The 15,443-nt window shown below is 37.5% G+C and overlaps 1 protein-coding gene across 1 annotated transcript; it reads left to right on the forward strand.

The window, feature by feature from the left end:
* Positions 1–9,794: 9,794 nt before the first annotated feature.
* LOC139714790 (carbohydrate sulfotransferase 15-like) lies at positions 9,795–15,170 on the forward strand. Its single transcript, XM_071626444.1, has 6 exons — positions 9,795–9,807; positions 10,188–10,277; positions 11,216–11,369; positions 12,878–13,043; positions 13,924–14,068; positions 14,941–15,170. Exons 1-6 carry the CDS (start codon positions 9,795–9,797, stop codon positions 15,168–15,170), a joined length of 798 nt encoding a protein of 265 aa, XP_071482545.1.
* The last annotated feature ends 273 nt before the right edge of the window (positions 15,171–15,443 follow it).

Below are 15,443 nucleotides of genomic sequence, written 5' to 3' on the forward strand. Positions count from 1 at the left end.
TTGCCTTTTTCAGTGATAAATGTATCACAGCAAAACTAAATCTATTATAACACATGTATTCTCATCTAAGGTAGATATAAGTATGTAAAATATATGCTTGCAAAGCTGTAAGAACCTTGTACAAAATCATCGTATTCTCATAAAAAAATTCATGTTATTGTATCTTACACTGTGGAATTTCATGTTATCATGTTATCATATTCACATGTATATTGTTAATAAACTCAACTCAACTCAACTCAACTCAACTATAATGTTACAGGCAAGTGTACATAATGTTTTCAAACGGGGAATGAGAGTAAAATAATAATGCTTAACCAGGCATAGGAATGACACATATATTCCAAAGTTTTCTTATCAGCTAACGACCAGGCAATATTATTTTGGGGCACTGGGGGTGCTATGTATTAAGTATGATACTTAATATTCCCAAGGATCGTACTTGTCACACAATTTTTGTTTGAGTTTATTATCAGAAATATCCGTGGATATTTCTCTTCTCTATTTTTATAGCAAAAGGATCAAGGTTACTATCAATAAGTGCATATCTTATCTTCTCATGAATTTTATCTCGAGACGTCATCATCTTGTGTCTGCATATCAACCAGAATAGCCTTCTACAATATTTGAATAGGACCGTACACAGAAGCATGACATCCTTTTGCCTTACAAGCAGGTCCCGATAGACCTGGGGGCGTTTCATGAAGGAACTTGTCGGAAAAATGTCCGACAAGTCAATTATATCCGACAAGTTCAGAGAAATCAGCCAATCAGACTAAATAATTTCTCAAAACTTGTCGGATATGATTGACTTTTTAGATATCCTTTTCAAACTTTCAAACTTTTACTTTCACTCTTTTTCCAACAGAATGTACAAAAAAAAACAGTATGATACATTTGGCATGCGAGTCTTTGATAATATACATAGTCAGACAGGGATAACAACATGTTCATGTCTTTATGTTTAGTACAAAAAGAAACATTTATACACTCAGTGAAAAAAAAAAGTGGAGGTACCCACTCAAAAGACTATGCTTGTAACATGTGGGTACCTCTGAGGGAAAAGGGGGAAAGAGGGGAAGTAAAGGGGGTGAAAAACTTACAACTACAAAGAGTGCGGGAAACTGGGAAAGTCGGGTTAAAAAGAAAGAAAGAAAGAAGAAAAGAAAGCAAAAGTGTGAAAATAGGGAACAGAAAATGGGGAGAAGAGGAAGAGAGAGAGAAAGAGAGAGAGAAAACCTAACTTATTTTGATGCATACACCACGGGGCGAAGCCCACAGAGACAAATAGTCACGCGTTTTCGAGAGTGAAACAGTGTTGAGCTGCTTTCCAGCGGAACAGACTGTAACCATGAGGGCACGTGGGGAATACAAAAATACTAAACGCGGTAAAAAATGGTCGATGCCTCAAGAGAACGCTGCCTATGATGAAAGAAGATACATTGCAGAATTATGTTTATTCGGTTGCATTATAAGACTTCAAAAGAAAACTCTTCAATCTCTTTTTAAAAGAAAACAATGATGGTGCATTTTTTATGTCCATGGGAAGGGAGTTCCAGAATCTTGGACCTACATAAATGAAAGTCTGTTGAGCAAGCACGGTTCTTAATAAAGGTAAATGAAATTCATTTGACTGTCTGGTTGGATATCCATGGTATGTCCGGTTGCGCATGAACATGGAGTTAAAAATAGACGGAAGACAGTTATTATTATAAGTATACATAAATTGCCCGAGTTGAAACAAAAACAAATCTTTAATTTTCAGAATCTTATTATGAAAAAACAAAGGATCTGTATGAGAATATGGAACGGTGTTCTTCATGAAATGCCTCCCTGATACTGACCGTGACTAAAACTGTACATACTCACGTTGAACTTCCAGGGTTAGGGACCGTTCACTGGCGATGAGACGACACTGAAGTACGCCCTCATTGTCAGCTGCCGTTGGAGTAAACGTCAGCTCACTACGAACGTTGTAATGTGTAAAACGATTGATACGGTAGTCAAGACCCGAAGTAAGAGACTCGTCGACAACATTATCGCTTCCTTTACATGAGACACAAAGGAAAATAGAAACCAACGAACTGAAATGAGTCTGAATAACATCAGAGGATTTATCTTAGACATATTTCAGATTTATCACTGGAAATTTGGGCCTTGCTCATTTTGGAGAGCTTTCGATTACTGTCAATATTCAATTCAATAGTTTTACCAATTCCTTAAAAAAAAATGATCCAAACCGGTACATGTTAACAGATTGACTTTCATTCATCTGATAAGGACAGTTCGTTAAACACTATGAAGTATATGCACCAACTATATTAACAAAAATAAAAGAAACAATGTACATAATTATAGTGACAAAAAAGAAGAAGAAGAAGAAGTAATCATACCGATGGAAAAGAGTGTTTCACTAAGGAAGTGTTCCAACAGGCGCGCCGGAAGCAGTTTTGGATTGGGGGGGGGGGGGGGCAAACATTGGAGGGGGCTCAAGATTAGACCATGCATATGTTACACAATATACACATGCATACACACACACACACACACACACACACATTTATTATATATATATATATATATATATATATATGTATATATATATATATATATATTATATATATATATGTAAAAGTGGCGTACGGTGGGTCGAAACATGGGGGGAACCATTATAAAGTAATTTTGACGGTCTGTGTGCTTGTGCGTGTGTGCGTGATAATGGGACTACAATACATTACGGAATGTGATACATTCAACAACGTAGTCATTGAGGAACATTGTAAGTTTTCCTTACATGGATTATGGAATGACGGTGTGAAACGATCGACAAATTATATCCTGTCAGCAACATAAGGTGAATGGTATAACAATAAAATGCGAGCGAGGGAAGCGAGCGAGCTTGGAAATTTTGATATTCTACAGTTCCAAAACTGGAGTTTTAATCGTAGCTATATACATGTATTTCGCTTTGGAAATAAATGGGGCGCATCGGGCGCAACTGCTGGCAATTATTGGCAGCAACATTAGGAGAATGGCATAACGATTCAATGCGAGGGGAAGCGAGCAAGCTTGAAAATTTTGACATTCTACAGTCCCAAAACTGGGGTTTGTAGCTTTATCTTTCACTTTGGAAATTAATGGGGCGGCGCATCGGGCGCAAATGCTGGCAATTACTGGCAGCAACATTAGGAGAATGGCATAACGATTCAATGCGAGCGAGCTTGAGAATTTTGACATTTTACAATCCCGAAACTCCCGTTTGTAGCTATATCTTTCGCTTTGGAAATTAAGGGGGGGGGGGGGGTCATCGGGCGCAACCGCTGGCAATTACTGGCAGCAACGTCAGGAGAGTGGCATAACGATTCAATGCGAGCGAGCGAAGCGAGCGAGCTTGAAAATTTTCACATGTTACAGTCCAAAAACTCCCGTTTGTAGCTATATCTTTCGCGTTGGAAATTAAGGGGGGGGGGGCATCGGGCGCAACTGCTGGCAATTACTGGCAACAACATTAGGAGAGTGGCATAACGATTGAATGCGAGCGAGCGAAGAGAGCGAGCTTGAAAATTTTGACATTTTACAGTCCCAAAACTCCCGTTTGTAGCTATATTTATCTTTCGCTTTGGAAATTAAGGGGTGGGAGCATTGGGCGCAACTACTGGCAATTACTGTCAGCAACATTAGTAGAATGGCATAACGATTCAATGCGAGCGAGCGAAGCGAGCGAGCTTGAAAATTTTGACATTCTAGAGTCCAACAACTACCGTCGTAGCTATGTTTTTCGCTTTAGAAATTAAGGGGGAGGCGCACCGGGCTCAACTGCTGGATGCGAGCGAGCGAAGCGAGCGAGCTTGAAAATTTTGACATTTTACAGTCCAAAAGCTGCCGTTTGTAGCCATATTTTTTCCCTTTTATTCATATATACACATACTTATTTTATTTTCTTTGTTTATTCATTTATTATTATTATTATTATTGTTTTTTTTTTTTTTTTTTTGGGGGGGGGGGGGCTTTTTTTTGGGGGGGGGGGGGGCAAAAATGCGTTTTGCCCCCCCCCCCCACTTCCGGCGCCTATGTGTTCCAATATAAGGACGGTTGAAAAAGAGGACTTGACACATGGCGTAAAATTGATTTACTCATGAGTTCGCGAAACCAAGTATTTCTTAATCTTGTTTTAGGACTGTTGTCGATGGAAAATAGCTTCAGGACTGAATATCAGGACGGTCCGAGTATACCTATGCTATCATAGTACATGTATACGTGTATATACACTACCATACCGCGGCCAACTGTTTGAGTGCAGCGCAGAGCTTCAATTCAAACCATCGACTTATTTCGCAATGGGTAAAAGTGTAACCGAAATATTCAACTCCTGCAGGAATTTTACAGATTCAGATAATGTGTTTTAGGTTGTAAAATCTTTGGGGCGCGTTTGTAGATGTGTGAATATAATAATACGAGGCTATGCGAAACTACAACTTGCCCTAGGCCTACATACTTTAAGTACAAGAATGATCGCCAGGCCCAGTGTGATGCCGGGCACGAGTCCTGGGGTGTTATTCTGAAAATATTCATAAGTTTCTTCCTAAATATTTCCCAGAATAATGAGGGAGAAAGTTAGGAAGTGCCCCCCAAAAGACATGACCATTACTCTGACACCCGGGTCTGAAACTTGATCCTAAGAACTTCTTAAAGCATATTAGGTCATTCTTATCCCAGCCCACCGCAGTTTCTGATATCAAAATCAATATTACTAGCATAAAGTTTCGTCGCCCTTAGTATGAACAAGTAACCATGCCTACATAACGTATCTTGCCAAGTCGACATCTGAAAAGTTACGTCATGTCATCATGGTGACATAAGTTATCTACCCAAGCTGATATCTAAAATGTTACATGTCGTCATGGTGACGTAAGATATCTTGCCAAGTCGACATCTAAAAAGTTACATGTCGTCATGGTGACATAAGGTATCTTGCCAAGTTGACTTATAGAAAATTACATGTCGTCATGGCGACATAACTTATCTCGCCAAGTCGACTTAAATGATTGTTTTTATTTTGTCAACACCATGCGCGCACGTGGTCGAGATCTCATGAAGATGGTGACCTATTACAATTATACTAACAAAGTCTATTAACTTGTCAGCCGGCTTGTCAGTCTAACAAGTTAGTCTCTATACCAACTTAGTCTTAGTAACAGCTAAATCATGGATTCCGAAAAGGAGGCCGAGGACATTAGCAAAAACAACAACAACAATTTCCCTAAGCGGTAGTAAAAAAAAAAAAGACAAAGTAATACACATACACAAGCACACATACCAACGCACATTGACAAACACAAGGCGGCTCTCTTGTAAGGAAGGATTGATGAGAGGATAGAAAGATAGTGAGGAAGGTAGTAAGTTCGAGGTGGACAAGGGGGGGGGGGGGGGAGAGGGAGGGGGAGAGGAGAGGGAAACGATGGGTCATAACCAGGGCTCTGGAGGCACAGAAGCACGGGCTCACTGATTAACAAAGAGTAGTGAGATTACCGAGCAACAACAGTTTTGAAAATCACAAGTATAAAAAAAAAAAAGAATGAATCATTATGCTGCATACGAAGTTTTTAAATAATTCTTTAACTTGAAAGAAAACATATTAAAACTTAAAACTTCTTTTATATTATTATCAAGAGAATTCCAGAATTTTGGTCCAGAAAAGGAGAATAAAGATTTTGCAAAAAACCGTCCTAGTCAAAGGCAAATGATATTCATGGGATTGACGGGTTGGATGTGCATTTCATGAACAGTTTCATTCTTTAAAAACATGGAATCAAGCACAAGGGGGAGAGAATGGTTAGTGAGTTTATACATGAATTGTCCTAATTGCAAACGATAAAGATCATAAATTTTCAAAATATTATTTTCGTGAAATAAATTATTAGTATGACCTCTCCACGATTCGTGACAAATGATACGAAGAGCTGTTTTCTGTATTGTAGATTACTCATAATGTCTAATTACTCATAATGTCTAATTCATACCAAAGAGTTGAGGGCGCTTGTATAATACTCTCTCCCTCGTATACTACGTGTTTGTATGAAATGGCGCCGACTACGAAATGGATAATCTTTTCATTATCATCTCACACAGCATTTTAAAGTCTCTTTAATAAAGGCGACAATCCTTCACGGGGTAAAATGCGTAACTTTTCCCGTGTAATTTTGGATGCTGCTGTTTGCGATAATCCCAAAAATTGATTAAAGGTTTTTCAAGCAGTAGCCGCTGACATGATAATTTTGTATCTTGTTATATCTTAAAGAAATATCATTGATTATCATAATTAACTCACTTTGAAAATGTTTAATGCTTTCCTTATTCGTCTTCCTAAAATCATTTTCTTTTAGTGAATTCTATAATACAATGAATCAATTTCTTGCTAAAGTCAAAAAAGTGCATAACCAATGCTTAAATTCATCCTCTTTGAACATTCTTCTATATTTCTTCCTGCTCACAGGAAGTCAAGAAAGGAAGTAATACATTACAAAAAAATATATATATATATTTTTTTTTTTCATCTTGATTTTTATTTCATTATTATTTCCATTTTTGTTACTTGGCCTAAGTTACGATATGAAATGCGTGAATAAATGAATCAAACTTACGGTCTCCTTCACACCTCACTCCGGCGTCTTCACTGTGACTACAGCCCTGATGACATCTCCATGGCCAACGAAAGCAATGAACCAGAGAGTTTTCCGTTCCCTCACAGTAAACCCAATGAAGCCAGATTGGTCCAGAACCCGGCCCAAAGCGAGCTCTCAAATAATAATTCAAAGCTGATGAGTAGCCGAGATCTCTGCACACCGCGTGCGCGTCGTTGATATCCCACCAGCTGTCACACACCGTGCCCCACTGTCCGTTACACGATATCTCAACTCGGCCTTCATTTGGGGTTGATCCACCAACCAGCCTCACTGTAATAACATTTGATAAAAAGATAAATAGAAAGATAAATGGCATTAAAATCACATGCCTGGCAACCACAGACCAAATTGCACTTGAGTTAATAAATGAATATGAATGAATGGTTTATTGATAATCAAACTTCGATTCCAGCCGAATGGCTGAATTGCGTCTTATTTACATTGATAAAATTACAGTGAGACAAAATAAATTACATATACAATGTGTAAAACACGAACAAAATACAATCATTACGACGACAACAACAACAAATCATCAATACATCAATAGGGGCAATCCATGATTATAAATCATATTACAACAAAGCAGTGTTGAGTGAAAAAAAAAATATACCCTATATCCTCCAGTCATATGACAACCATTTCAGCGAATAAAGAAGGCATAGAAGAGGAGAGGAGGCGTGGAATGTGGAATGTTGAGAGATAGAGAATTCTACATGAAGTGTGAGGCTGAGACAAGAACAGAGTGAGGGGGAGAGAGGAGAAAAAAGAAACAAGGCTGGGGAGAAGAAAAGGGAGGCACAAAGGGAGAGCAGGAGAAATGTGAGGATAAAGGAGAAGAAGAAGAGTGAGTTGAGGGGAAAGGGAGGAAAGAAAGGGAAAAAACCTGTATGCAACTGGATAAATAAATAACAGGCAATTCAAACAAAATAAACATACAGAAGTCATTGAAGTCTATGTATAGTGTCGTTTGATACACACGTTAAACTATATTCGTGACTATAGTCACGAATATAGTGACTATAGTCACTTGGCGGAGGTCTGCGCTCTCAGAGTGCTTTTCTATAGCGCAGACCTCCGCCAAGTATGCAGCTCATTTCCACCATTGATCTTGTTCTTCCATAGAGATATCAGTGATTTCCACCCATTATACGTACATGTACTTCATTGTGTGCTGAAAGTCGCCCGATTTCCCAATATAGAAGCCATTGTTAGGGCGTCATAAACCCTCAGCTGCACAGCGCGCCTTGCCCTAACAGAAACTATAGAGCACGCACTTTATGAATTCACAGTAAGTCGTTGTCCAGGGAACAAGAATATTGTATAACAACATGATATATAAATTTACAATTCTAGCTGTGCAGAGGATAGACGAATTCCACAGTTATTACTGTTTCGCACGTAAATACATTGTAATCATCAATTACCATCCTATTTAGTCCCATTATGTATGAAACTGACATGAAGGCCGATTAGCATGTACCTATGTACAATGTACAACATGAAAACGTCACCGATATAAAGGTATGTAGAAATGATCTAAAATTGTTTAAAAATAATATTTAAAAAAGACATGTTGAACGAAAGCACAAGTACTGTACTTTATGAGGGATATCCTCAGTGACATCTGTACCAAATAATAATAAAAAAAACCCCACACAAATAAAGATGTCCTAATGGCGACCGGTATTCCTCCGCCATATTACATTGTTCTCTCAGCAGGTGTAGAGTACGTCTTGACAATGTTACACGACAGTTTCACATAATTGGCAGAAAAAATGGCAAATTTGTCACTAAATTTGATGCGTCGAATGTTTACTTTCCTTGAATTAGGTATGAATGGATGTCTTTTATTGTTTAAGAGATTTGAGCATTTTTACTTTTGCTTACTTCTCACTACTTTTTACTTACTACTATTTTCATAGCAACACTTTCAACGGTTATTTAAAAAAAAATATAAAATTCTGTCATTTCAGTATTTTCACCTACCTTTGACCATCATGGCCAAATCTTTCCCTATCACGCGTCATTGTGTAGTAATGAGGGTATGCAAATACGTGTACCATATTTTGTTTTAAGTTTGTGAATTGGGTAATTTCCAAGGTATTAAGGAACTGCATGGGTAATAGTATTTCAACAATAGATAGTCGAATTTTAATATTACATTTTACCTGACATTGATCCTTGACCCTTACCCCCCTCCCATACCCCCCCCCCCTAAAAAAAATAAAAATAAATACAATTACGAGAAAATCACGGTCAGGCAGTAAGTTTCGTTTGGAAATACCTGTACTTATACCTCCAGATATTGCATATAGATATGGGGGAAATAGTGATATTTTAAGAATTTAACCATTATATACATGATTTTGACCTTTCACTTTGAGCGTGTTTACACAAAAGTTTAGGCCCTATAAGCTAAAAACAAAACTTCGTCCACTCACACAAGCATACATGTCAAGTTTCATTACCTCAAACGGTGTCCACAATATTGATTGCGATATGAAGGACAGACGGAAGGACGGACGGACGACCAAAACAAATGCCTCAGGCAACACTTTCTTATGTTATAGATGGCGGAGACATACAAATGTGAATCAAAACTTGGATAGTCTGAAAGACACCGCGAGGAATCCAAAGAAAACAAATCAGATATATATTTTCCCGTCGCACTCTGATTTCCCGCTTTTTCCTTTGTTTTGGATCTGTCGGAAAGCGGTGCATCATTACACTAAGAGCCAGGTCGGTTCGCGCAACGCCGTGCTGCGCAGGTAGGCATTGTTGTTGTTGATTCGTATTTTAGATGGGTATTAAAAAAAAAGCCAAACTCGGTTGCCAGTGCACCTTGGCAGCCTTATGCAATTATTTATGTTATTATAGCGTATAATTATTCGGCCAATTCTATAGCAATGTTGTTAATTTCAGGAGACACAAAACACAGATATTAAAGTCGTATACGACTTTTCAAGGGTTATGTCCAGTAATGCATTTGTAACACCAGCTTATACTTTCAAACGATGGAAAAGTCTTAAATATCGTTGTTTAAGGGAAAAAATCACAAAACACCCGGATGTAGTTTACACCAGGAAAGAGATCATGCAGTGGTGGACGATGGGAAGAAAGCGTGAGTTGATCGAGACAGGTGCAATGGTTGTCATACTGTAACTCATCACTGTTCACAGTTTACAGTCAACCTTGCCTTTAAAGCCAATTCAAAGTTATCAGAGTGACTTTCGACTATAAAAACACAAAAGCATTTATATCATTGTCATATCAATCTCCTGGGTATATACGGCAATGATTTTGTTTTAAACACACTCTCAGAGTGCCACACAATACCACATTTTAATGCAGTCGTAAAAGGTTTTTTTTCTCGACTAGGTCATTTTGTAAAGTAGGAATATATTATGACTGCTGAAAAAAAAAAGATAAACATGATATTTCTATTGCGATTAATATGCTATATGCAACTTAAATCTTGATTTTTGTCTTCGTCGACTGTAGATTTATCTCTGGGAAGCTACGCGAGTCTGTCATCGCAACTCGTTCAACGTTTCACCGACGATCCCTCCACGAAGACAAGGCTTGTGTATGGTAAGTATTACATGGAGGAAAATCGCAGATAATTTCCAAGAACTTTGACTTGTCTCAAGTTTGCTGGGGTCGATGTGCAAGTTACACGATTTATTTTAAAAAGACCACTCTGGAAATTAAGACAACCAGCTCTGAAATCGTCTAAAAATGTGCTCTTTATTCTTAACAAATACCAAGAATAAAGTGTACGGTTCATCTTAAAACCGGCTGTCTATAAACGAAAACATCGGTGTTATAATATTTTTTAACAATGGCATTATCTAACATGTCACTGTCTGGTTTGAAAGCAAGGGGTAGCACATGGTACCCAAGCAACGACCCGCATCACTGTCAAATATACAATCTCATGACACACACAATGCCAGATTAGATGCAGTGTCATAATCACAATGGTGTGTGTGTGTGTGGGGGGGGGGGGGGGTCAAACTTCACTTTCACTTGAAAAGCTCAGAGAATAAAGATATACTGATGCTGTAAATGCCTTTCTCCTCTTGTGAGATGATATTCATGATATGACTGCCTCAACCCTTAACATTACAAGGGAGACGACATCATTGTAAAATTCGAATTTCCTTTCTATATCACTCTTACACACATCAGACAATTTAATTTTCCCAGAGATGATTATTCATTCATTAGATTGTGCCCTTTTTTGAGGGGAGGGAGAGGGGAGTTGCGATAGCGTTTTTTGATTATGATTGATACATCGACATAATCTTGTAAACGCAAAGGTACAGTGCAGTATAGTTCACACGACAGGAGAATACGCCAGCGAGTATTGTGTGATGTAATTTTGACAAGAGTTCGCATGTAAAATATGAGACTACACTATCATTTAAGATTTTACTGAGCATTTTTATAATCATATAAGACACATTTGTCTTCAATCAGTCTTATTCTGAAGACTTCACTCTCTTTATTTCTTTGCCTTCACTAAGGAGACGGATCACCAAGCACTTTTTGGGACAATCCAAACTGGAAGACTTGGTTTAGAAATCGCTATCAAGGACCGCAATACGTCACTGCTGACGTCATGAGAGCTATACAGCCTAATGCAAAGCTGTTAGTAATTCTTCGTGAACCTGTGTCAAGGTAAAGGGACTAATTACTCCTCCCTCTCCTCCTCAAAACGTCGCTTCTCTTTTTTTTTTTTTTTTTTTTTTTTTTTTGGGGGGGGGGGGGCGTCATTCAAAGGAAATATTACCGACATAAAGCTGTGTTTGTTACTCTGTCTGTTTCTTGTTGTTTGTCTGTTTGTATTTATGTTTGATTATTCTTGTCGGATCGCTATGATTATTCTTCAAGCTTTCTTATCGTTTTATCATTGTTTTCTTTCATCTATTAAACCGTATCCTAAAAGTGATCATTGTTTACTTTATGAGTGTCATTATGATGGCAATTTATAGGTTAGGTCGTAGTTAGGGAAGTATTAATCAATGAATTAGAGAAACAATAATTCACAAAAATAATCATTTTTCAAACCTCAGACAACAAATCGAATTGTTCCCCAACTAACCAAAGTTAATAAAATCTGAAAATCATACAGTTTTTAAATGTAGGATGTTTCTGTAATTCGTCGTGTTGAATTCACCACAAAACTCCAGCGAATTTTGATACATTCAATTTATCGTATTGTACATCTATACAAATAGATCCTAGATGTTGCCCGACAAGTACAAACTATTCTCGTTTCCCCAAATCTTGGAATGTGAAGAGCGTGTTTCCTCTGTTAGCAGTCAACGCATTGTTTGACATTAAACTATTAAAATGAGTATATGAATATAAGAACGACCCAAGTCCAATTTTTGGCCAAATTCAGTTTGACATGGGAAATTGTAGATTGTGCATGGACTCATCTTGTGTGTAATGATAAGTCCTAATTACCCCCGGAAGTGCCTGAAACAAATGAGTTAAATCTTATATGAATGTAAGAATGAAGGACTTGGGTCATTCTTACATTCATATTATAGCGCCTTCTCTCGTCCTTCTCTCATCTCTATAGCAGAATATCATGTATATGAATAAAAGAACGACCCAAGTCCATATGAATCAAAGAACGACCCAAGTCCATCACACAAAATGGCGTCTCCACAATTAATGTTAACGTTAATTGTCATAATAATATATGTTCTAATTTGTATATACAATGTTGCCTTCCCATCACAGTTAAATAGAATATTATTGGACAAACAAAAAAGATATGAAGTTGTTTTTAGTTTACTTGAAATGGTCTTCCATGGACTTGGGTCGTTCTTATATTCATATACTCAAATATTATATCGTTTTTCATTCGAAATGATCAACAGGTAACTGCAGTTATATTCTATTATATTCTTAACACTATGATTGTTAATCTTTTTCATTGTGAGATATGCGTCTGATACAGTGCACTCCCGTTACAAAGGCGTAGAAATTCTGGTTTCAAAGTTATCATTTATGCTTTACTTTTGGGCCATCACACTAAACGAAAGAAAAAAGACGGACCCGAGGACTTCAATAATAACCAGAGTGCACACAGAATGACACTGTGGAATATCTCGGAAGTATTCCTATTCTACGATTGTCTAGGAATTTTACAATCAATTTCTTCATTTCTTCAGACTTTACTCCGGCTATCTCTACTTTGAAGATTCCTCCAGAAAGAGTCCAGAGCATTTTCATCAAGAGGTTACCATGGCAATAAGTAAGTTCAACTCATGCAGAGAGAAACTGAGTTACCGCGCATGCGCCTACAGCCCGGACCAGATTCATCATGGCTACTTTGCAGTAAGTCACGTGACAGTATAGGATACAATTACATTGAAATGTTTATATTTTGTGTATACTCCAGTAAAGGTTGGAAATGTTTTACAAAACCGCAATGGGTCGAGGACGATTGGAAATGCAGTGGTGAATGGGGGGGGGGGGGGGGGGGGGCACCGGGCGCTTCTTTATTTATCTATTTATTTATGTATTTATTTATTTGTTCATTTATTCATTTATCTATCTATCTATCCATCTATCTATCTATCTATCTATCTATTCAATTGACATTTACTTTTCATAAAAGAATGCCTGGATCCGCTCCTGGAAATGTTTAGTTTATACCTTGTAATCAAAAAACAAAACAAAACAAAACAAAACAAAACAAAACAAAACAAAAACAGTAATCTTTATTATGGAGAAAACAGAGCTGAGTATAAAGTGTGGTAAAAAAGAAAAGAAAACCAAAAGATCGAGGAGAGATCTGAGACGGGATGCCATGGAGACAGAAGACGATGAGCGAACAATTACCATGGTGACCCACCTACAATAACATTGCTTTTTGGTACCAGGTAAACAGTTTGAATGCAAAGAGTAAAGCGTCATTTTCCTTTTCTTTTCTTTTTTGATCAATTTAGTAAGCCATGGAGTTTAACAGGGAAGAGTTTAATCTTCTCAAGGATAGTGCACACGCTTTATAACAGAAAATATTTTGAAGAAAGATTTATATCAATAAAATCATCACATTCATTCTGATAACTTCCTTTGTTTTTTTACCAGGTTCATTCTCAAATATCTCAAGTTGATAGATGAATATGTCGGTGTCTGTTGCGAAATTCTTCAAGTGATAATGACTGTGACAGAGAACTAGATGATAGGCTAGTTGTGTGATCTATCTTTGCAGCGAATCCTGATCGGCCTCTACGCCGTCTTCACCCGGGACTGGTTGCGAGCCTTCCCGAGAGAGCAGCTGAGGATTGTTAGGATGGAGGATTGGCAAGTCAACTGTACAGGGATACTGACCGACATCTTCTCCTTTCTTACACTAGGTAAATTTGGATTTACATGCCGTTGTGAAGTTTTAGTCTTGCTAATGTTATAGCACTTATTTTCTGTGTCTTTCTCGCCGTTATTGATCCATTTTCTCAATGATCAAAATAACGTTTTCTACAAATTTGATTGATATCACAAGACATATATTAAATGTGAGCAAAGAGTAGATTCAGCACTTCAGAAAAGCCGTACTTATACTCGCTTGAAGAGGAACGCGTCAAACTTTCCATTATATTAAAAAGAAATAATAATAAAAATGATTATTAAACGGGATTTTTTGTCCTGCGATCTCCTTTTACATACATACTGCAAGATGGTGTAACATAAAGCATGGCTTATTGTTGACACGATAGTTCTCAACTTTCTAAAGAAAATAAATATCTCCTCTCTGCATTTGCTCCTTCTTTACAAGACACAAAATTACTCGTTCTTCCAGGATTCGATTTTCCTTTTGAGTGATGCTCGTTATTTCTTAGGTTCGTTATTCCAAAACACATGAATTATGTGTATCTATTTAGATGTTCGTTTGTCCAAAAAATGAAGTAAGATTCTTACGTTCGTGGCGTCATTCTGAATATTTGTTATTCAAAAGAATGAAAAAAAATAGATATTTAATAGGAAGGTTCGTTTATCCGAAAATGAATAAAGTTCATTGATTGCTGTTTGCCCCCCCCCCCCCCCCCCCTCTATGTCATACGGCTCGATAGTCCGAAATGAAATGATATGTGGACAAATATCCAAGCCTATCCCCATGTACTTTATTTTCGGACTGCCGAACTTTCGGCATAAAGAATCTCTGGAATAGAAAAGACTTAAGCGACTTTTTTTTCAGTGTTTTTCAATGTTTTGTTATGTTTTTCCCTTGCAGGGAATCTAAGCCAGGAGCACACAGCTCAGATCTGTGAAGCCACGCCCCAAAACTCCAACAAGGCAAAGCTGCGGGAGGTAGGGGGCATGTTACCACAGACGGTATCCCTCCTGGAAGACTTTTACCAGCGATCTAACGAAGAGCTCAGCCAGCTACTGGGCAGTGACAAATTTTTGTGGAAAGACACATACTTAGCTCAAGAAATATCACAAAATAAAAGAGATGGATAGATAGGTGAATAGATAGATAGATAGATGGATTGATAGATAGATAGACAGACAGATAGATAGACAGACAGATAGATAGGCAGACAGATAGATAAATAGATATATTGATAGATAGAAAGATAGATAGATAGATGTTTAATAGATAGAAAGATAGATAGATAGATAGATAGATAGATAGGCAGATAGATAGATAGAAAGATAGATAGATTGATAGACAGATTGATAGATAGACAAGGATATTGATAGATAGACAGATAGATTGATAAATGAGTGTAG

Source organism: Diadema antillarum, unplaced genomic scaffold (genome assembly GCF_040938485.1).
Source record: "Diadema antillarum isolate AM-2024a unplaced genomic scaffold, OU_Dant_1.0 seq00002433_RagTag, whole genome shotgun sequence".
Taxonomy (NCBI): Eukaryota; Metazoa; Echinodermata; class Echinoidea; order Diadematoida; family Diadematidae; genus Diadema; species Diadema antillarum.